Below are 23,826 nucleotides of genomic sequence, written 5' to 3'. Positions count from 1 at the left end.
GGTTCGGTATATTTTGTACCGTTATGCAACAATTCAGAGCATATCTGGGAGTTTCCGCCCATGTTCCTGACATAACTAAAGAAGGACTTGTGATTATCTTTAGTGTGTAGGGCAATTTTTCTTTCGGAACTGGCCTTTGATGATTTTATAAGGGATCGAAGTTTCTTGCTAATACTGATCAGAGATGCCTTCCCTTTTTGGGATTTTGCTCTTTCATGTAGTAGCTTACTCCTTCTGTTGTATAGCTTATTTATGGCCGGGGTCCACCAGACCGGTCTCCTGTTTTTGGAGGAGTGAGTCTTGGTTTTATTTGGGATAGCACGATCCATGCATTCCTGCAGGTACTCATAGAATGCATTTGTAAAGGATTCTGCGGATTGGGCTGTAATATCCTTTGGCCCAGGGGCTTTGATCGGCATATATGGGAGCAAAGGAAGCCCCCATAGCCATACCCTTTAACTGTACATAGCACTGGTCCCCAAAATAAAATACATTCTTTGTTAAAACCTCACAAATACATTTTCAGCACAAGCATCTGTACAAATCAGTTTGATATACAAATGAGATACAATTATTTACAAAATTTCACCTAACTGTGTGGGCACAAGTCATACATCCACTGCCTTACTTCTACTGGCATGGCTGGAAGTACTTCCTATCTTCACACCTCCTGTCTATCTAGTTACACAATCTAGAGAACACAGAATTAGCCACATATGAGACAGGAGAATTCAAAGGACAAATAGGGCAATTGTTGCACTTAAATATACCAACCACTTCTAGTATATTCCTTGTTGATCTTATTTGGCAACTTTTTATTGGCTTGTATGTTAATACTAAGCTATCAGTCTGCAGACTGTTATGAGCCTAGCTAATAACCAGACGTCAGAATCAAGTCCTGTAACTTGTATGTCAAGGATAAAGGCCTTAATCATTATGCCGCCACCCCCTTTTTATTGTGTAAGGCCTTTATTTACTTAAGTTGTAAAAGTACCTTCTTATTTACACAGCAGTTAGTGAAAAAAAAACTACCTATCCTCACATTTAAAATACTTCAATTTGCATGCTATACAGAACTTCTTTTAATATAATGCAAAGTTTATATCATGAAATGTGTATACCAGTATTTATAAAAAAAAACAAACACAGCTTATTTACAGGTATGTTAATCAATATTATGCTTTAGGTTTCTGCCACCAGTTTTACATAGTCATAATTTGCAGTCTTTTTCAGGTACTACTACTTGTAGAACCACAGCTTGCTTGTCTAAACTGCATCTAATGGGATTGATGGTTTTCAATTTTCCCATTTATTTACTGTTTCACATTATTGCTGGTCTTCTTACTGATTATCTTGACCTCCCATTAGGAGTCTCTGTTTCAAGTCTTGGGTACTGTTTTTATTTTTTTAGTTAACTTCTGAGGTTTTTCTCTGCCACTCAAGCATTTTCTTTGAAACATTGGAAAATTCTCTCTGTGGGCTTCGATTCTCTGTCTTTCGGATAATAACAGTCTCTTCAGCTTGCTAGCTCAAACTTTATTATCTATACTTTAATATCTCCTTATTCTGTTCTGCATCCAAAAATAGATGTGATACTCCAGGAAAAATATTCTGAAGAGAGTGACTTTAATCTCATAACTGCTACTTGACATTCCTTGATTTTTTGGATAAACCTCTCTTCTGCCTGGTGTAGATTGAGTAATCATTTTCCACAAACATTCTGGTGTCCCTAATTTTTTTTAATTTACCCTTCTGCCACAATTTTGTCATGATTGCATCTGTACAATTTAGGTCTTGTTTGCTTTGTCATGTTTGATTTGGAGCATCTGCACAAGGTGCTTTGTAAGTTAACAAGTGCTGCTTATTTGTACATTCATAACATTAATGCAGGCTGTTCCTTCCAGTTTCTCTTATATAGCAAAACTGTCTCAGGATTTCTTTGTTCGCTTTGCTTTCTGACTTTACTGGTAAAAGCATCCTCTTAGGAAGCCTCATGTTCAGCCAGTCTTTCCTTCATTTCATCCTTTGATTTCTGCAGTCTTATTAACTTGTCTGAATAGCTACATAATTTCAAGCTGACTATATGTATTCTTCCAGTGGCGCCTTTACTTTAAATACATCCAAGTGCATTTGATTTATTTTCCTCGAAATTACTGAAAGCCATCACCAGTACTAAAGCTGAAAGTTGAACTGCTTTTTGCTGAACGGTTGCTAAGGTTTCTCCCAGCCAGAGCTTTTTTTTTTTTTTTTTTTCTGGTTGAGTTTCTCTTACTTTCTGTATTTCTCTTTTTTTATATCCAGGCAGTATAATTACTAGGCAGTAACTGAATTTTACCAGAGTTGTAACTTTCTGGCCTTTTAAAAATTCCTCAGCTTTCACACTGGAAGAGTTCTGATCAACCCGCTGCTTTGCATGCAGACATCTTTGAAGTCCTTTCTATTCATATTCATGAGCAAACTAATTTAATTTTGATGGCACACAGTGTGATCTAGCTGATAAAGTTCATGTACTGCTGTGCATCTAACCTAAAAGCAGGACTGCATGTTAATTGGCAGTATTACACTGCTGCTTAGGAGTTAAAATTCTGCACACTTTTTGTTATACAGTGAGAAACTTATTTTACCCTGTAATACAAAACAGTGTACTGTGTTCTTTTTTTCTGCTACTGAGTTAATCTCATCCCCTTAGTGAGTGTACTTGTTGCCCACTGTAATATTATTTACTGCTGTTACCAGGTATATTTGATGCCGGAGGTAAGGGAGCATAATCAAAACACAGATCCTTGTATTGTAACTGTGAACCAAAAAGTTGCAAAAGATGATTGTAGCTCTACTCTAAACTTCAACCAACAAGAAAGATAAGGTCTTGGTCACAAGTTGGCAAAGCAAACCTTTTTATCAGCTAGATTTTCTGTCAGAGGCATTCGTTATTAAATTTGTCCTTGCCATGTCTTTTTGGTCAGATATTAGCCTGAATTTCTTTTTTTTTTTTCAAAACAGGTTTATTGTTTTAACATATAGGAGAAATATCATAACAATTTTATACAAGTAATTAAAATAGGTATTATTATAATATTCAACAAAACAACTAAAGTATTTACAAAGACATCCACTACAATCAGATCAATTAATTAAACTAAAATACCGTGCTATTGAAATTAGAATTTTTTTAACAAATTTTGTAAATTATCCCATACAATATAATATGATGTTTTTCTAGTTGTTCTCATTCTAATTGTGCTTATTTCCATATGGCACATTATATTCATAACATTTTAAATTCATTGAACGAAGGAGGTGTATCTGAAATCCAATTTCTAGTTATTATTTTCCTGGCCACTGCTAGGATAGACCATAACAAGGGAAGCTTAATCTTTTTAACACATTGAGGTACAGGTGTGTTGAATAATATAAGAGACTTAGAAATAATGAAATTATCTGTAAAAGAGCCTGCAAAATTCATTAATTGACTTCCAGTATTCTTTCAACTTCATACAGTCATAAAACATATGAGCCCAGTCAGCATTAATTTCTACATTACATCTCTTACATAGATTATCTTTATTATTTATTTTATTCATAATCAAAGGTGTATAAAAAGATCTATGTAAAAATTTCCATGTATAAAGTCTCCAGACAATGGAAGATGTAGTTCTATAAGTAGATTCCAATATATATTGTTTATCTTGTTGAGTTGGTGGGTCCCCATTAATTGAGGTGAAATAATTCCAGTATGAATCTACACTGTAAAAAGTTTCTTGTCTGATAATTTTATGTATATATGAAAGTTTACCTTTATCAGAAACTTTATGCTGTAAATTTAATATCAAGTAATCAATCAGTTTTGGAATAGATTCTTTAACTGTTATAGACATTAGATCTATTCTATCAATGAGATGTTGTCTAAAGATCTGAACCTCTAACCAGCAAGTTTCTCTTAGATCAAATTCTTGTTTTAAGAAATCTAGATTTTTAACTTTATTATCAGATATCAGCTGATACCAGTACTTTAGATCATTATCTGTAGCTAAATGAGCTCCTTCAGAAGTAGATGACATAAGCATACCCTGAGTATACATTATAGGGAATACAATAAAATTCCATTCCCTATACTTAGGGTGCATGAATATAAAGTTACGATAACTAATAATAATATTTAATGGGTAACAAACCATATGTTTAGGTGTAATAGGTGAAGTACAAAATTCCTTTAGCAACCACAACATGGAGTTATTTACAATCATATTTTTATGTGTTAAGGAGATTTTCATGAAGTGCATACTAATTAGCTCCCAATAATCTTTCCATTTTGCGATATATGACTGATCTATTAATAAAGTAATAACTTTTATAATAGAAGAGATAATATATAAATTAAAGTCTGGAAAAGAAATACCCCCTTGAGACAAGCTATTAGTATGTTTCTTTAATGCAATCCTAGGTCTATTAGGTGCCCATAAGAAATTTAACATTAGTGTATTCAGTTTCTTGATAATTATTTTTGTAGGTGAAAGTATTATTGATTGTATTAAGTATAAAATCTTGGGGAATATTATCATTTTAATAATTGTAAGTCTCTCCTCCATAGTAAAAAACATATTATTCCAGGTATTAAAAAGATTTTGTATATTAAGAGAACAGGTATTATAGTTATTATATATAATAGATTTAATATCTTTAGATAGTATTATACCTAAATAAGTTATCTGACCTGAATTGGGTACATATTTAGTAAAATCACTAATGAGAATATTTTTTTGTGTGTATATATAGGTAGTATTTTAGTTTTTTCTTCATTGAATATTAAACCAGAAATACTTTTAAAATTTATCATTTTATCAAATAAAGACTGCATAGAAGAATTAGATCCTGATGATATAATTAGAACATCATCTGCAAAAAGTTGAATTTTTGATGTTGTATTTTCGTCTATTTCAAAACCCTCTATGTCAGTACTGTTTCTAATCAAATTAGCCCAAGGCTCCATTACTAAAGTGAATAATAGTGGAGAAAGTGGACATCCTTGCTTTGTACCTTTAAGAATGGGTATTTTTTGTGAAACATATGTTCCTACCTTAATATAAGCCAGCGTTCCTTTGTATAAATGCTCAATTAAATTTACAAATGCATCAGAGAAGTTTGTGCATTTCAGTAAGGTAAACAGATAGTCCCAACTTACTGAATCAAATGCTGAACCTATATCAAGACTAATAAGTGTTAAATCTTTCTTTTTCCTATTTGCAAAATCAATTAATGTTAAAGTTCTTCTTATATTATCAGTATTTCTATTTACAATGAAGCCCGTCTGATCTATATCTATAATGCTGGGGATGATTGTCTTCAATCTATCAGCAAAAATACTCATAAACATTTTATAATCGACATTAAGTAATGAGATGGGTCGATATGAAGAACATCTAGTTGGATCTTTATTAGGTTTTAAAATTGGTGAAATAAATGTATATTGCCAAGATGGGGGGGTTATTAACTCAGTTTGGGCCAAAATAAAAACCTTATGTATTAATGAATATGTAGTTTTAGAAAGGATTTTATATATCTCTGGTATAATACCATCATTACCCGGTGCTTTGTTTGATTTAAGCTTATTTATTTGTGTAATAACTTCTGTATATGAAATACTCTTGTCCAATAGTTTAATCTGTTGTTTATTAAGCTTTTTATTCATGTTTGTGGTTATAAACTCCTTTATTTTATCTTTAGGTTCCATGTTAATGTTGTTATGGTTAATCTTGTGAAAGTGATTTCTAAATTCATCCAGTATTTCTGGTATACTAGAAACATTCTTCTTTTTCCTTAGAGAAAAGATTTCTTTGATATGGTTTTGTTTATTCAATCTTTTTGTTTTATTTTTAAGTCTATGTAAGTATTTGGGGCTTATTGAATAAGACAAAAACTTGTATTTCTCTAAAGTTATTTTAACTTTATGAGTTAAAATTTCTTTGTATTTCTCATTTAGTTTGTTTATTTCTTCAATAACTTTCTTGTCCATAATATTTTCTTTATTATTATGTTTATAAGAGTCTAATTTACTTTGAATATCTAACAATTCCTTATCCCAAGATTTCCTTTTATTATTATACCATCTGATACTTTGTCCATATAGATATGATTTTAAGGCATCCCAAACATAGACAATGGAGACTTCAGGAGTATTATTTATGTCTAGAAAATGTTGTACTTCTGAAAGTATATATTCTTTATAGTCTTTTAGCTGAGTTAAGTATGCTGGTATCCTTTTGATCTGAACATTATGAGTATGTTTTATTATGAATTCAAAAACAATTGAGTTATGATCAGATATAGGACATGAAATGATTTTGGAATTAATTAAATCTGTTACCATCTGGTTAGAAATAAAGACCCTATCTATTTTTGAATAAGTTTTGTATCTGTTAGAAAAAAAGGTGTATGGTAATGATTTTGAATCTATCTGATTATTAATATCATTCAAATGATAAGAATTAGCAAAATCATTTAAATGTTTTGCATTAGATGTAATTCTTCTTTTCCTTATAGTGGTAGTATCACTTTCATGTAGTATACAATTAAAATCACCAGCTAAAATAATATCCCTATAGAGAATGATATGATCTTATCAATATGATGTTTCACTGTATTAATACCAATTCCAGGTATCCAATATACATTAATTAAAGTGTAAGTCTTCCCATTAATTTGTATTGTAACCATACAAAACATTCCTTTGTCATCCTGAAAAGACTTAATGGTTTTAGGAATGGGCATACTTTTATTCCATAAAATAGCCACTCCTCTTTTTTCTGAGTGTGCTCTGAACTAACCAATACTGTATACTTATTAGTGGCTAGTTTATCAATATTTTTTCAAGAGATGGGTTTCTTGCAGGAAGACTAGATTGGCCTTGTGTAAATTAATGTATCTTATTAGGCTTGCCCTTTTACACGGATTATTCAATCCATTAATGTTTAAAGAAATTCCTTTTAAAGATGTCATTTGGCATTTTTAAAACTCAAGAATCTTATGATCGAAATAACAAATAACAAGATAAATAATGTTACATCTCCTCTTTTAGGTGTACCTTTAAATATAGCTGTATTTATTAAATCTCTTATGGGATTTTGTATAGGATTCAATTTTGTTTGTAGTGACAATGAGTATACAAAATATATTGTGGATGTCAAAACTATATACATATAACAATGAACAAGTGAAAATAATGTAAGGATTAAACCTTGCATCCAGCCTGGAGTTGAAAACTCCAACTTAGAGTAGTATTTACTACTCAAGTTAACCCCCTACCCTAAGCAGCAGTACCTCAGCTACCACCTTATCAATTTAATACTAGTTATATTTAACTGAGGTTAACAGTTTAATTCAATTATCTATCAAGACAAAACTACACATTTGGTAAAACAGCATCATATAAACTAAAAAACTTTTTTTTTTTTTTTTAAAAACTGTTCATACTACTATATAGATCTATGTAATATATAACACTTGTATTCAAATAGCATTCAAATAATCTTGATGTTAGAAATCAAGAGGAGAGAAAATTAGGTTCTAACATTCATTTAAATCAAAAACTTTGGCTAATATGATTCAGACATTACATATATTAAGATGCATCTATTTTCTGTCATGTGAATACTATTAACAGCTTCCAAAAAAAAAATCTTGAATTGTTTGTATATGAGCATTTACTTAAACTCATTATTGTCAATAGAGTAAAATATTGTATTCATAAAATTATTATAAATCATATTGCATAGTTATGCAAATTCTCAGAAACACTTGCATTATTAAAAAAAAGCCATCACACACACACACACACACACATACATACACACACACATACACATACACACACACACACACACATATATATATATATATATATATATATATATATATATATATGATCTCACTGAGTTATGTCCTTGTTGAGCACTATCCTACTTGCTGTCCCTAGAATAAATCTGTCTGCTTTATAGAAAATAATGCACAGCAAACACATTTTAGTAACCAGATTTTACAATCATGCTAACCTACTGTTTTAAAATATATCACATGACATTTCTTCCAGAATAGAATTATAAAATTGTTTATGCTTGTCAATCAGATGAATTAAATGAATTATAATCAAGTATATGTTTGGAACAGAAGTTTTTAACACAGATTATTATGCTGCTGTTAAGTAGATTTTCAAAAACATTTAAATAAATGTTTCATTTTCTATGCCTTCTAAAATAAGACATTTACTTACTACAAGAAACTACATCATTTAAACTCATTATAACTGACATTTTATGAATAGAGTATTTTCCTGAATCTGTGGTGTGTCAGTATGATAACTAGGTCAGAGGTTATACTAACTGCTTTCAGTTTCTCTGTGAGAATTCTGTGAGTTGAAGCTTTTGAAGTAGTTCATGGACACTGTGCATGAGACAGCCCACATCCCAGATTGTCTCCCTTAACATTTTGGCGGGAAACTTATTAAAACTTGTGGCAAACATTCATTTTGTCAATAGAGTAAAATATTGTATTCATAGAAATTATTATAAATCGTATTGGATAGTTATGCAGATTCTCAGAAACACTTGCATTATTATATAAAAAAAAAAAGCCATCACACTCACACACACACATACACATACATACACACACACACACACACACATATATATATATATATATATATATATATATATATATATATATATGATCTCACTGAGTTGTGTCTTTGTTGAGCACTATCGTACTTGCTGTCCTTAGAATAAATCTGTCTGCTTTATACAAAATAATGCACAGCAAACACATTTTAGTAACCAGATTTTGCAATCATGCTAACCTACTGCTTTAAAATATATCACATGACATTTCTTCCAGAATAGAGTTATAAGATTATTTATGCTTGTCAATCAGATGAATTAAATGAGTTATAGTAAAGTATATGTTTGGAACACAAATTTTTAACACAGATTATTATGCTGCTGTTAAGTAGATTTTCAAAAACATTTAAATAAATGTTTCATTTTCTATGCCTTCTAAAATAAGACATTTACTTACTACAAGAAACTACATCATTTAGACTCATTATAACTGGCATATTTTATGAATAGAGTTTTCCTGAATCTGTGGTGTGTCAGTGTGATAACTATGTCAAAGGTTATACTAACTGCTTTCAGTTTCTCTGTGAGAATTCTGTGAGTTGAAGCTTTTGAAGTAGTTCATGGACACTGTGCATGAGACAGCCCACATCTCAGATTGTCTCTCTTAACATTTTGGCGGAAACTTATTAAAAACTAGTGACAAACATTCATTTAGTAGTGTAAATGCATGTAAACATGACAAAACCTTCACAATGTATTCCACAGACCATTGCAGCCTCTTACTTCTTTTCAGAAAGAGAAACAAATTGAATCACAGCTTGCCATTAAATCTTCAGATATTTTGACTGGTTATGAAACAAAACATTATAACTGACATATTTTATGAATAGAGTATTTTCCTGAATCTGTGGTGTGTCAGTGTGATAACTATGTCAAAGGTTATACTAACTGCTTTCAGTTTCTCTGTGAGAATTCTGTGAACTGAAGCTTCTGAAGTAACTCATGAACACTGTGCATGAGACAGCCCACATCTCAGATTGTCTCTGTTAACATTTTGGCGGGAAACTTATTAAAAACTAGTGACAAACATTCATTTAGCAGTGTAAATGCATCTAAACATGACAAAACATTCACAATGTATTCCACAGATCATTACAGCCTCTATGTAAGTGAAATTAAGCCCAAAATTACCAACAAGCAATAAAACTCAACATTCTTCTCCCAACTCAATTTTCATACAAATCCTATTATTCACTGTGCCCACACAATCAAAAGCATTTCTATATATTAATAAAGAAAAGAAAAAGAGAGTAGAAAATAAAAGGGAGTGAGGCAGAAATAAAAATGTAAGAGAAAGCTGTAAGAAGTATATACAATGGAATGTTACTTACTGTTTATATTAATAGAGTTAAAAATAAAACATATTATTTACTCTTATTTAGTTCTGATTATTATTAGTTAAAGCATAACAGATTATTTACAAACAGGCATAAGCAGTATAATCAAGAAAGTATAATTAGAAATAGCATTTGAGGAACTTATAAAACTTTTACAAGGAATAAATATGTTATTATTCTATTAATGATATTTTCATTACTGTTCTCTCCTGCCCTCCCCACCCTTTACCCACTACATAATCTAAATAGAATGTCATTGTTTAAACAAAGAAAATAATAAAAGGAGAAGGAAAAAAAGGTAAAGATAAAAATGTATCAAATTACTAACCTTACTTCTTTTCAGAAAGAGAAACAAATTGAATCACAGCTTTCCATTAAATCTTTAGGTATTTTGACTGGTTATGAAACAAAACATTTCTTTGCACATAGAGAATAACTTTGATTAAATCTTTTCCAAAATATTTGTGGCTTTCTGGAAATGCAGGAACTATATTCAAAAAGATTAATAATGAACTAAAATGATGAGAGAGAAAAAAAACATATAACAAATCATTTGTTTTTAGTCTCTTCTTCTTCTCTGAAGTCTTCCACGAAGCTTCAGTTGCCAATCTCTTTAATGAAGAACTAGCCCATTCCATTTCTTCTATTTTATCCAAAATCCTTTTTTCTTTGACAAACAGTAAAGCAGAGTTTAAATCATCGAAAACCTTAGGACCATCAGGAAGGAAGATTTTAAGCTTGGCAGGAAACAGAAGGTATGTTTTAAACTGTGCTTTTTAAGCTCCCTTATTAGTGGCAGAAAAACTTTTCTTTTAGCTATTACCATGGAAGAATAGTCATTGTCAAAGCACAGTTGTCTCATTAATCTTAACAGGAGCTTTAGCCCAAGCAGATTTAAGAACCATCTCTTTATCAAAGATGATAGAAATCTAACTATAACTGATCTAGGATATTTTTGTTAGAGTTAGTATTAGCTATAGATCTATGTGCTCTTCGATACCAAAAGAGAATGCTTCTGGTAAGTCTAAAGTTTTAGGGAGCCAAGTTGTTAAAAAGAAGTAATATTGTTACCTTCAATATTTTCTGGCAGTCCAAAAATCCTAATGTTATTGCGCCTAGATCTATTTTCCATGTCATCCAGCTTTGTTTGTAAATGTGTATTTTGTTTCAGCAGAAACTCAATGTTGATTTCCTCTTCTTGGATTCTATTTTCCATGTCATTCACAGCTTCTTCTATGCCTGTCATCTGGTTCTTCTGTTGTTGCAGGTCTGTATGTAACAGGTCTATTTGTTTTGTAGTTTTTCTATGAAGGTGTCTATTTTAGTATCCATTTTATCCATTTTATCAGTAAGTTGCTGGATTATAATTATCAGAGACTGAAGTTCTTTCTTGATGCTGGAGTCTTGAGAATTTGTCTTACTGGAACTCATTTCAGACTGATAAACTGACAGGAAAATTTCCACAGTGATTTCTGACAGGAATATTGTTAAGATTTCCTTTCTTTTTTAGATATAGTTCAAGAACTATATAAAACAAACGTATTTAGAAAGAAAATTACTTCAAAAATTAATTTTTTAAGTAATTAATTCCTGTCAGTGTAATGAAATTGGTGGAGCTGAAGAAATCTGCTGCTATCCTGTGTTCATCCTTGGCCACGCCCCCCATTAGCCTGAATTTCTGACCACATATTGTTCTTAGAAAAGCTGTGTTTCCATATTAGATAAAATGGGAATGCACATGATCTACTGTGCAAATGATTGTTTAGATCCTTCCATGGCAGCTGCTGCTACTGCACTTACATATAGAAGGTATGCTTGACCAAATTAGCCTTAAATCTTTTTATGCTGTTGTTTTGCTATGTCTGTGGTCTTGTCCATTGTGAACCTTTTTCTTTCAACCACAGCCTGTTACAAAGTAACAGCAGAAGTACATCATATAGCACTTAACGAAGTGCATAAGGGAAAGGCCATCAAATTAAACAAATTATAATGGTTTCAGGGAAAACTATCAGTTTAGCTAAGTTTGCCAACTATATACTATACTTCATACAGAACAATAAAACATGACATATAGATGAAAATAATTTGAAACAATAACAATGGTTTTGCCAAGAGTTGTCATTTCTGAAATGTGAATAATATGACAGCAGAGACCAAAGGACTAGCAGACCAGTAAAACAGTTACTGGTAGGAAAGTAATTTGATAGAGTAGTGCTATAAGGTGACAGAAGGTTTGCAATGGCATTTTGTCTTTAAGTAGTAGTATTTTAAGGGAATGCACCCAACAGGTCAGCAATGTCACTGAGCAATTCTTTGAGGGATGGGATGCCTTGCTAGATGTGTGTAGTAGAGGATATCTCATATTATAAAGCAGCATGATTTTTGGTAGAACTTAAAAAGTCAGGCTTTTTATTCTCAAATTTGAACCAGCACTGCACATGACTCATGAAACTGGTACAGTATCAATTTTCAAGAAGTGCTCTGCCTCAGATTTAGCAAATCCAGCATCAGCAATCTCAGAGAAAGTGAATGAGATTGAGGAAACCACAGAGTCCATTAGGAGAGTAAGAAACCATGATGAACCCCAGTTTTTACCTCCCCTTCTGCTCTCACATTTTCTGATGAGGGAACATATATGTCAGAAAATGGGTTCTGCACATGATTTCTAAACACTGCACAGCAGAGTTTGCGCAATTTGCTATCCCTGGCCAAGGATCTTCAAATTCATTTCAGTTGTACATAACAGAGGTGTAGCTAGCTATTTCGGATCACAGTACCATCTTCCAGTTAGGAACTCACTCCCTCTTCTCAAGTTGAAGAGCAGAAGGGAAAAAAAGGTCTTTCCTTTTAAACTGCAGCATGTAGCAAACAGCTGCTGCAGTTTATGCCACCCATGGTGCACTAAAGTGCTTCAGTTCTGACTACAAATGCAGTACCAGCATATGAATGCCAGTGATGTGTTGTACTGAAGACAGATTAGCATCTGTCAATTGTGCCTTCTAATCTAGTACTTCGCATCCAGGGCAGCTGCCGCTACACCCCACTCTTTCTGTGCTACTGGTTTATAGCCTCGTGTTTACCCCCTATACTTTTTATCAAACAAGTAATACAGTGGGTGCCTATTTGTAAACCGGAAACTGGATGCTCTGGGTTCTTTGCGGTTTTAGAAAAATTAGAAAGGTCAGTCTTAAGTGTTTCACTTGTCATTAAGCTTTCAGACTTCATGAAGTTTGTGTCAGTGAGAGAGTTAAACATTTTGCCAGTTAGTGTGCGGTTCTCCTTCTGGATTTCATAACATTCTTGCAGCTGTTGTTGGAACAACAGGTCTTGTGACCTTGTTGAATCTAGAGGATGTTTAGGTTCGTACCATTTTCATTTAACTCACAGGAAATATCTCAGATTTTATGTAGGTATTTTTAGTTTTCAGATTGTAGCTGTCATCTGTTGCAACAACAGTGGTCACAAAATTTCTACTTTCAGCATTAAATGCAAATAATTCATATTTGTTCTTACCTAGAAGACACCTTATGAACAGGATTCTGTTCCACTCTTTTCCTTTCCATCTATGTTTTCCGCTTCTTCCAAGTTATCCCCTATTTGCTACCGTAACTGCTGTGTTTGTACTCAACCCATATGCCTTCAGTTTTTCATTCCTTTCTCCTATCCTTTGCTAAAGTTCCAGCTCAGAATCTGCTTTGTAATTCTGTGATCTATGATATGTTGCTGTAGAAGACAGATTCCTGTGTAAGATTACAGTTTTCTCTTCCTTTCGTGTTTGGGTCTCCCTTATATGAGCACTTTGGACAAGACCTTGCTGCTTCATGCCTAAGAGCTCAGGGCCATCCTGGTGCACCAAAAGTTTTTGATCTAGGCCACAGGATTCCTTTCTCTTCCATAGTTGGAGAACCAGCCATGAATTAAGATACAAGTAAAGGCCTTCTGAGAAAAAAAGTACCTGTTTGGGGAAAACATGATTGTAAAGGAGTCAATGGCCAGACAATGCTTGGTCAGAGACCCCACCAAATGTGCATGAGTCTGAAGGCTTTGGTCCTGTTGTGTAGAGGCTTCTGTGTACCCTACTCCAGTGCATCCTGTTTCAAAATTCCTGCTTGTCTTGATCCCTTTACAGGTATAAAGTAAGTGCTTCACAGCAGACTAGAAGTGTGCAGGCATTCATGGTTATAACGTGTAGTTTTTAAGATGTCCTGGTACAGAAAGTTGCATGTTGTAGTTCATTTCTTTCTAGAAGCAGAGTTAAGACCACATGAAAACAGGAAACGCATTCACACTGTCTGCATTCTTTGACCATACTGAAGAATATCTATCGATTACACGTTTTTATAAGTAAATAAATATATTTGTTTTTGAGAGTTTGTGTTTAGAAGTACAGATGTTTAACTCACAGTTAGAAAATGGTCCAGATGCAGCCATCAGCATTTCTCTTCTGTGAGACAGTTTAGCTGAAAACAGAAAGCACTGAGCTCGGAAATGTGTTTTACTCCTTACTATAAGCAGAGCAGTTGAGAAGCATATAATGGTACATTTTGCCATATTTTTCTATGTTGCTGTATAAGCAGTCATATTGATGAAGAGAGAGGCAAAGTGGAAGCTCAGGATTTATTATGAGCCTAGGATTAATTTGCCATTTATTCATATATTTTTCTTTACAAGGACACTATGTCCTGCAAATATTATAGCTGCATATGTTACTTAAAGAATTCCAGGTATCAAAAGTTGCATGAGTCTTTACTTAGAAAGAATTATAAGAAATTATCAAACAAGTTACAGGCTATCAAGAGCTACTTTGCAAAAGTTGTGGAGGTGGGCAGCATGAATGAAATATTTAATTACATGGTTAAAAAAAAAAATAACTGAAGTAGTGCAAATGTGCAAGATATGTCACCTGTCATGACATTTACTGGGTAAAGAAGTTGTGCCAGGTATCCTTGAGACTAAAGAGTGAGTTTTTCCTCTTTTACCTCAAATCTGGTTTTCTGTATCTCTTCCTGCCCATTTCATACTACCCCAAAATACTGCTGAAAGCAAAAAATGGAAAGGACAGTCCTAATCCTAATACATAATTGTCCAAGGCAGCCATGGTTCTCCCACCTAATCCAAATGGACTTGGAAGAACTGCTGCCTCTTCTAACTCCACTGCACCCTCCTGACACAGAATAGATAGATTATTATGTATCGAAACAAAAGCCTCAAGCTAGCTGCATGATGATCTAAGCCTGTTTCCTCAAAGGGAATACTTCAACCTTCAGGTTGCATTCCTGTAGCAGTCAGGATGCCAACACCTGCAAGCCTTACTTGGCTGAATGGAAAAGATTTTAAGTGTAGTGCATTTTTTTTTTTTTTTTTGCTGTGTAGCTGCTTCTGTACCTCATTTTCAGTGTTCTAGAGAATTTTTCGATCAGACTTTGCTTCTATCACTATTAAGGTCCTCTTGTCAACCATTGCAGCTTGCCTGCAGTGCTATTCTGTAGTCACATAGTCCCTGATGAGGAGAGTCCTCCATCTCGGACTATATCCAGGAGGCCTTGACACTTAAACTTTATTTCAGGTAAAACTCTCCCATGTCCCTTTGATGTTTAACTCACAGTTAGAAAATGGTCCAGATGCAGCCATCAGCATTTCTCTTCTGTGAGACAGTTTAGCTGAAAACGGAAAGCACTGAGCTCGGAAATGTATTTTACTCCTTACTATAAGCAGAGCAGTTGAGAAGCATATAATAGTACATTTTGCCATATTTTTCTATGTTGCTGTATAAGCAGTCATATTGATGAAGAGAGAGGCAAAGTGGAAGCTCAGGATTTATTATGAGCCTAGGATTAATTTGCCATTTATTCATATATTTTTCTTTACAAGGACACTATGTCCTACAAATATTATAGCTGCATATGTTACTTAAAGAATTCCAGGTATCAAAAGTTGCATGAGTCTTTACTTAGAAAGAATTATAAGAAATTATCAAACAAGTTACAGGCTATCAAGAGCTACTTTGCAAAAGTTGTGGAGGTGGGCAGCATGAATGAAATATTTAATTACATGGTTAAAAAAAAAAATAACTGAAGTAGTGCAAATGTGCAAGATATGTCACCTGTCATGACATTTACTGGGTAAAGAAGTTGTGCCAGGTATCCTTGAGACTAAAGAGTGAGTTTTTCCTCTTTTACCTCGAATCTGGTTTTCTGTATCTCTTCCTGCCCATTTCATACTACCTCAAAATACTGCTGAAAGCAAAAAATGGAAAGGACAGTCCTAATCCTAATACATAATTGTCCAAGGCAGCCATGGTTCTCCCACCTAATCCAAATGGACTTGGAAGAACTGCTGCCTCTTCTAACTCCACTGCACCCTCCTGACACAGAATAGATAGATTATTATGTATCGAAACAAAAGCCTCAAGCTGGCTGCATGATGATCTAAGCCTGTTTCCTCAAAGGGAATACTTCAACCTTCAGGTTGCATTCCTGTAGCAGTCAGGATGCCAACACCTGCAAGCCTTACTTGGCTGAATGGAAAAGATTTTAAGTGTAGTGCATTTTTTTTATTTTTTGCTGTGTAGCTGCTTCTGTACCTCATTTTCAATGTTCTAGAGAATTTTTCGATCAGACTTTGCTTCTATCACTATTAAGGTCCTCTTGTCAACCATTGCAGCTTGCCTGCAGTGCTATTCTGTAGTCACATAGTCCCTGATGAGGAGAGTCCTCCATCTCGGACTATATCCAGGAGGCCTTGACACTTAAACTTTATTTCAGGTAAAACTCTCCCATGTTCCTTTGAACATGTTAATTTACTGGAAGATCCTGTGTCTGTTGGCCATCACCTGTGCCAGAAAATCCTCTAAGCTGCAAGCATTAATGTGCATGGAGCCTTATGAGTAAAAGGTAGCACTTTGAGGTTACAATTCCTTTTGCCAAAAGTGTTTTCAGAGTTTACCTTTAATCAGACTATCTAGTTACCTGTCTTCTGTCCAGAACAACATGAAAAGGAAGAAGAAATCTGCAAATGATGGCAGTGCACAGGCAATTGACATATTTCATTTACAGAACCAAAGAATTATCAGACAAAATAATTTGTCTTGTCTATGCCACAAAAGCAAAGCATGCCTGTATCCAAACAAGTCCTATCTAAATGTCTGGTAAACTGCATCACCTTTTGCTGTAGCCATCTTGGTACAGCTCCAACAGAATAGTTGCTGTTATGTTTGCTTTATTTAATTGCATATCATCTCTAAAGATCTGTGAGGCAGCAGCCTGAACTCCCATGTATACCTTCTCCAAACATTATAGGTTAGACTTACAAGTCCAGAAGCAGGCCAGGCTTTGCCACTGCTTTTGTACAAGGTCTATTATCTTTTTCCTAGTCTGTGAACAGACTAGGCCTTGGGTAGTAAATATGTTGGTACTCTTACATTGTTCAAGAAGTTGCACTGTAGTGATGATTCTCCTGAGGAACATAGCACAGTTGTGTGACCTTACTCACCGTAACAATAGGTGTTTGACTGTCTTCCTTCCCCAGTCTGTTTTTCTCTGAACCTTAGCTAACTTTTGTTGGAGATTGGATGTAGGTATTCTCCTCACTTGACAGAGTTTTCCTTCCATGATGTCTATGGTGACTTACAGATTTTACTCTTGAAAAATCTGGCCCTCTCTACCCTGAATGTTTTCCTCTGGATCTTTCCACATATATGTTTGTGAGGTCTTGACTCCAAAATGAACAGAATAAAGGTTAGGGAGGCCCTTACCATACTACCAAACATTATGTTGAATAGGAACAGAATAAAGGGTAGAGAGGCCCTTAATTTATCATACTAACAAACATAATCTTGAAATACTCATCTTGGTAATTACACAAACTCTGCTCTTGAGGTGTCTTACAGCTCTGGAAGTCTTATCCAGAAGGTTAGTTGTCCACCTGCAGCTACTTTCAATTTGCAAAAAAATTACACTGAATCACAGATTCTTTTGTTAGAACCTCTACTGTTAGGAGACTGTACTTGCATAGCTATATTTTGTACAAGAAAGGTTATTTGGGCTGCAAGGTCTCCAACATAGCGCCTCTTATGTCTTTGTTCTGCAGTTAAATTTTGTTAAAAAGATGTAAATGTGTTTTATAAAGTATCAAATATTTTATGGTTTAAAACTGTTATTTGTGTACCTTAAACTTCAGAATTTCTTATTTAGAAGAACTGATTTGACATATCCTTGCAGGGTTATGTATGGGACTTGGGCATTCCATATATTTGCATACTGACAAAAGGTAGCAGCATCCTCTCTCTTGTATGGAGAGAAAATTGCTGAAGAAAATGAAAACCCTTGTGGTTACTATCCAAAAAATACTTCTTTTTTGGGTCTACCTCACACGTTTACCATGTATCTTAAAGGAAGCTGCTGGTTGTATTAAAAGGTATAGCTTAACATGCAATGAAAATGCAAGATGTTATACATATGGATGTTAGAAAATGATGTTTTGGTGCCACTTTTGATATAGAACTGAATGAATTCATAAACTGCTTACTTTTTAGTCATTTTTATTTTTTCTGTGGTGATCCACTAAACTTGGTGCTGATGTCTTATCAATGAAGGCTTACACTTGCTCCATTTTCCTTTTGGTAACAGATGGTGAAGATGACAAGCCCCCACTCCCACCTCGTTCTGCATCCACAAGCTCCTACAACAGTGCTGTTTCAAATCTTGTTCCTGCAGGCCAGGAAGGAGCCACAGAAAGGTAGATGTGGAGAAAATGCAGTGAAAATACATGGATTGACATGTATAACTGTAAATTCATTAGTAATGTCAGTGCTGAAAAGCTGGCTAATGTCTTGAGGTTTTTTTTTTTTTCTTTGTTTTGTTTTAATCATGGTACTGCTTGAAGAGATTGGATAAAATAGTCCCATTTCAACTTGAATGCTAGAACTTTCTTGGTACTGTAATCAACAACCCAGTGGAAACAAGACACTGAACAGAGGAATGATCTTGCATTTGTATTTAATTGATTTTTTAAATGTTGTTACATTTTTTAAACTGAGCACCAGTTTACTCACCAGTGATTGTCCCTGTTTGTGACAAAGACAGTGACATCCTCAGTTTTCAGTTGTCTGAGAATAGTTTCCTAGATTCACTGCCATTCCTGGGATGCAGGGACACTACCAAGCAGTTGTGACAACGTTTGTGTGTAGGTGTGTGGGTGGGTGTGTGGGTGTGTGTTAAAGACCCTAGCATTAGATTGGTGTCTCTGTTTATGTATGTATGTGTTACCAGTGGTCAGTAATTAAGTAGACAAAATTCTCCTTTCTTGTGATGGAAGCCGAGTATATCATATGCATTCATCTCCCCAACTTAATCCTTCAGTATGCTTTTCAGTACCCCAACCTAGATCACATTGTTGTTGAGAGCAAGTCTTTGCCAATATTTATAAGATATATTAAGGTAAGTGTAATAGATGGAGTTCCTTACATTTGTACAAGTCAGATAAATGGTAGGGATTTTTACAGCACTGTGAATCGGCTTATTTAGGTTTTCATCACATTGTTGTAGTGTCAAGTTAATTTAATTTGATTCTGACAATAACTGAATTGTCTTAATACTATTTGTCTGCTACTTGCCTGTCCTTGTCAGTCAGGTATTGATTGTTCACAGTTCCAAGGTAGTCACCCTTTGTAGAATGTGCTTCTCTTCTTCCCCAATGTGTTCCAGTAATCAGAATGCTTGTATTCAAAGATGTTCCAGTCTCACTTTTTTTTATCACTCCTTAGACTGCATACTTGTCTGAAACTCTCTTCATTGTAGGCCTTTATTTGCTCATTTTATTAAAGGAAATTGTTTTGTTTAAATCTAATATAATGTTGTTGTCCAGATTGCTGCAGAAGTCCTTTTTCAAATGCTGTTATGTGTGCATGTCACTGCAACCTTTATTGTTTTTTTTGTTCCTTTTGTTAAAGTAGAAATATTTTTTAAAACCTTTACCAAGCCATTTTCAGGAAGGCTGTCCCTAAACTGTTAACACTTTTTGTTCCCTTTATATAAAGGGTTGATCTTTACAAACAGTTTGATATACTGAAATTTTCAGGAAATGGTACTAAGTGGCTAACTATTAAAAAAAATCTTTCGATTCTGCCTCTAGCTTTGTAAAAACTGCAATAAATGTCTTTATCTTTTAATTACTCGGATCTGTACTGGCCAAGTGCCAACAATCTCAGTTTTTCCATCATGTGCAAAATTTTGCATTTCTAGGCCTATGCAGAGAAAATACTGTATTTATTTAGGATTGTTCTGACGACACTATATTTATGTGAACCTTATTGTTAGAACTCTCCGTGAAATCCCCGAACTGGGATTTGTTTCTGTAATTACTTTATAAATGTATTAATGCAGACTGTAAATGATACTGTAATGATTACTACAACTAGTATGGCATCTGTAAATAATTTCTGTTTATCTTGTAAATGAACGTGTTGTTTTAATTTTGAAAACTAGATGAAATATGAGCATTCATGACCTGTTAATTTTCTGAAAATCGTTTGGATTGAAATCTGTTATCTTTATGATTTAATTCAAATGGACAATTCTTTAACATGTCTTACAACTGGTATTACATAGTCCATGTAACAAGATCCGTACTAATTTGGTGATAAGCTCTCTTTTTATATCTACAATACATGTGTCTTGAAGCATATTAACTTGTTTCTGTTCATTCTTAGCTAAATTTGTTAAACTGTTAACTAACAATCCTCTGTATGTACATTTTAAGTTTCCAGGTGCTGTAATAGTAGAAGTCTGCATTTTAATTTTTTGTCTCAAACATCCTGTATATTTACCTTTTAAATCTCTGTGGTGTAATAGTCTAAGTACATTTACTAAAACCTGTATTCTGCATTCCAGATCTGTATCTTTGCATACCTTCTCAATGTAATTTTAACTTTGTCTGATGTAATGTGCACTGTATTCTGTAACAAATAAAGACTTGTCATGCCTCGAGTATACTGAATAACTATTGCTGCTTATTCTTTAGGTAATTGTATAACTTATCTTGATAAGCCTGTTACAAGTAATTTTCTCACTTTACTATTAAAACTAACGACTGAATACTGTGAGCTGTAATGTAATTCTGCAAAGTCTGTTCTTTCTATATTATTTATGCATGTTTTGAAACTGTTTAGTAATGTTATTAGAAATATACTATACTAGACCCTTAAAATAACTTTGTATGAATGTTAGTCTGAAACATGACAAACTGACACTGAAGTGATACTAATTGTACTAAAACTAATGTCTTTTGGCTTTTCCCTGTTAGGGGGTCACCACAATGGAACTCCGGTCCGCTTATGATTGGCAGTGTGCCGAGGTGCCAACCCGATGCCCAGCCTTCAAAGAAGGCACACCCATTCACACATGCACCTCCCTGCATGTCCTTAAACATCACTCGACCACGGAGCGGACATGCAGACTCCACACAGAAGGCGCTTCAGTAGGGAATCGAACCAGAGAACCTCTTGCTGTGAGGCAACAACGCTAACCGCTGCACCACCACGAAGTGATACTTATTGTACTGAACATCTGAAATAGCCGTGTGTAATTGCTACATTTTGGAAACTAATATCGAAGGAATACATTTTAATAGCATCTGAACACAGATAAAAACATAATCCGATAAAGTTATGTAGTTGTCTGAAAACATAACTTGAAATTGAATTCACCTTGAAGTACTACTGTTTGACATCACTAATCTGTATACTCTAAGCTAATCTGTATAAATGCACATCTACTGTATGCATGCCCTAACTCTGTCGAATGGCTTTCTTTAGATAACTGAAACAAATTTGCATAAATTAAATTAGCTTACTGTATATGCACTGAATAATCTATGGAGTTAGCTACATTATAGTTAAAGATTGAAAAATTTCACACACACTCTTAAAGTCTTCACTTCTGTCTTTTCCGGTGATCTTCATACATGAATGGGGCAACCCAAAACTTGCAAAACAGACAATTTGTAAAGGTACAATAGAGTAAGTCTTACTCTATATTGTTCCAATTCACTGCTGGGATGTTTCAAGAGCCACTCTAGAGTCCATGTGTTTTTACATGAGTCACTCATACAATTAGGCAATCCAATCCCCCCTTCCCATCTCTGGCGCAAGTCTGGGTAGAAGATTTAATCATTTTTTCCTGACTGTATTGAAAAACGTGTTCTGGAATACTAAACTGGAAATTAGGTAGAATTAGCTTGATTTGACAGCATGTCTTTCTGTAGCAATATCTGCAAAGCACAAAACAGCAGTCTCGTGTTCTTAAAATAACATTTGCAGCTTTAACAATTATAAACTGATAGAGTTGCTTGTTGGCGTGACTTTATATACATTTCTTCTGCCTGAAGTAAACTAATGTTACTAATAAAGCCATTCTTATAGGTTTGAACCAAACTTATAGATGTGCTGTAATTTTTACTAAATAAAACTGGAAACTTAGTGGCATTTTTCTCCTGATCATAAACTCAAATGAAAATTAATTTTAACTATTTAATTTTTACCTTGTGGTCCTCAGACCTCAGGTATCTCTTCATTCAGCTGATATGTAAATCTTTCAGTACTTCTGCATGCTTCAAAAGTTTATAGTCACTGTCTGCAGTTTTCCTTGTGGCCCAAAGCTTCCAATAAATAGTAAGAACTGTTACAGCTTAAAAACTGTCATTAATAATATTTGATTGATCATTACCGTACTGTTTGATGTCATGCAGTAGTTTTAATTCATCTCGCTGAGCTGATGTGTAATCTGATAACTCAGTTATGTAAGTCCACGTTTCTGGCATGCTCTGATAAACTGCAATTTTGGCATGAAATGTGTAAAATCTTGAAGCATTTACATGTGCACATTTATTGCTAGAACTGAACTGATCTAAATTTTGGAGCTTTACTTATCTGTTCTTTATAAAAAAACTAAGTGCTGCTACCGTCCAATGGTGTACATCCCAAAAGAGAGGAATATTCAAAGAGGAAAAACTGGACACAGCCACCACGATGTGTATAAAACCAAAATTATTTAATGATAAAAGATAAAATATATAAAATGAGCGCTTTCACATGCTTCACAGGCATGCTTCTTCAGATTTAACATACTCTATTTCAAGCAACAGTTAAATATCAGCAGCACAACTAGATAATTGAATAATTAATTAGGCGGAGCAAACATCCACCTGACAAATTCTTAAAACAAACCAAACCTAACTGAAAAAAATAATAAAATGATCACACATATATATAAAACAAATGAAACACACAAAATAGTATTCGACAACAAAACCATATGTATGAAATACACATGAAGCATTACAACATAAGACTCCAAGAAAAGTGTATGCCCTACCATAAGTGTTAAGTTATCCATCATAACTTACTAAAACAAAACAAGAATTTTATTAAAATCTAAACAGACTATCCTGATAAATCAAATACCTTAGAATACCTAAAAATGCTTTTATCAAATAGATACTCGTGTATAGGGAACATATACTTGTCAAAAAACCAAAGAGCGATAAAAATAATAATAATGATAATGCATATAGTACAAAAGTGATGTAACACTAATGTCTAGCATTCATATACATAAAGACTAAAAAGTCTAAAAAGTGTAATCTAAAAATATATCTAACTACGTGCTTCAAGTATCGGCTTAATACTAATAGACTGATTGAGCCCTGGTCCTACTGTGCTCTTAACCTAAATATCCATTCCAGCTCTATGGATTCTAGATGGTTTAGGTTACCCCCCCCCCCCGTCTACTTTGGGTTACTACCTGTAGCACCCTAAACCTAAA

General features: G+C 33.9%; 1 protein-coding gene across 1 annotated transcript in view; it reads left to right on the top strand.

The window, feature by feature from the left end:
• The window catches only part of INPPL1 (inositol polyphosphate phosphatase like 1), a 1,746,155-nt gene that overhangs the window by 307,801 nt on the left and 1,414,528 nt on the right, over positions 1-23,826 (top strand). The window contains exon 4 of the mRNA XM_044073026.1: positions 18,634-18,742. Within this exon, the coding sequence (XP_043928961.1) occupies positions 18,634-18,742 (109 nt within the window). The remainder of the gene's footprint in view (positions 1-18,633; positions 18,743-23,826) is intronic.

This window comes from Protopterus annectens, chromosome 5.part1 (assembly GCF_019279795.1).
Source record: "Protopterus annectens isolate FY-2018-M chromosome 5.part1, PAN1.0, whole genome shotgun sequence".
Lineage (NCBI taxonomy): Eukaryota > Metazoa > Chordata > Ceratodontiformes > Protopteridae > Protopterus > Protopterus annectens.
The sequence above is the reverse complement of the archived record's forward strand: the minus strand, read 5'-3'. Positions and strand labels throughout refer to the sequence as shown.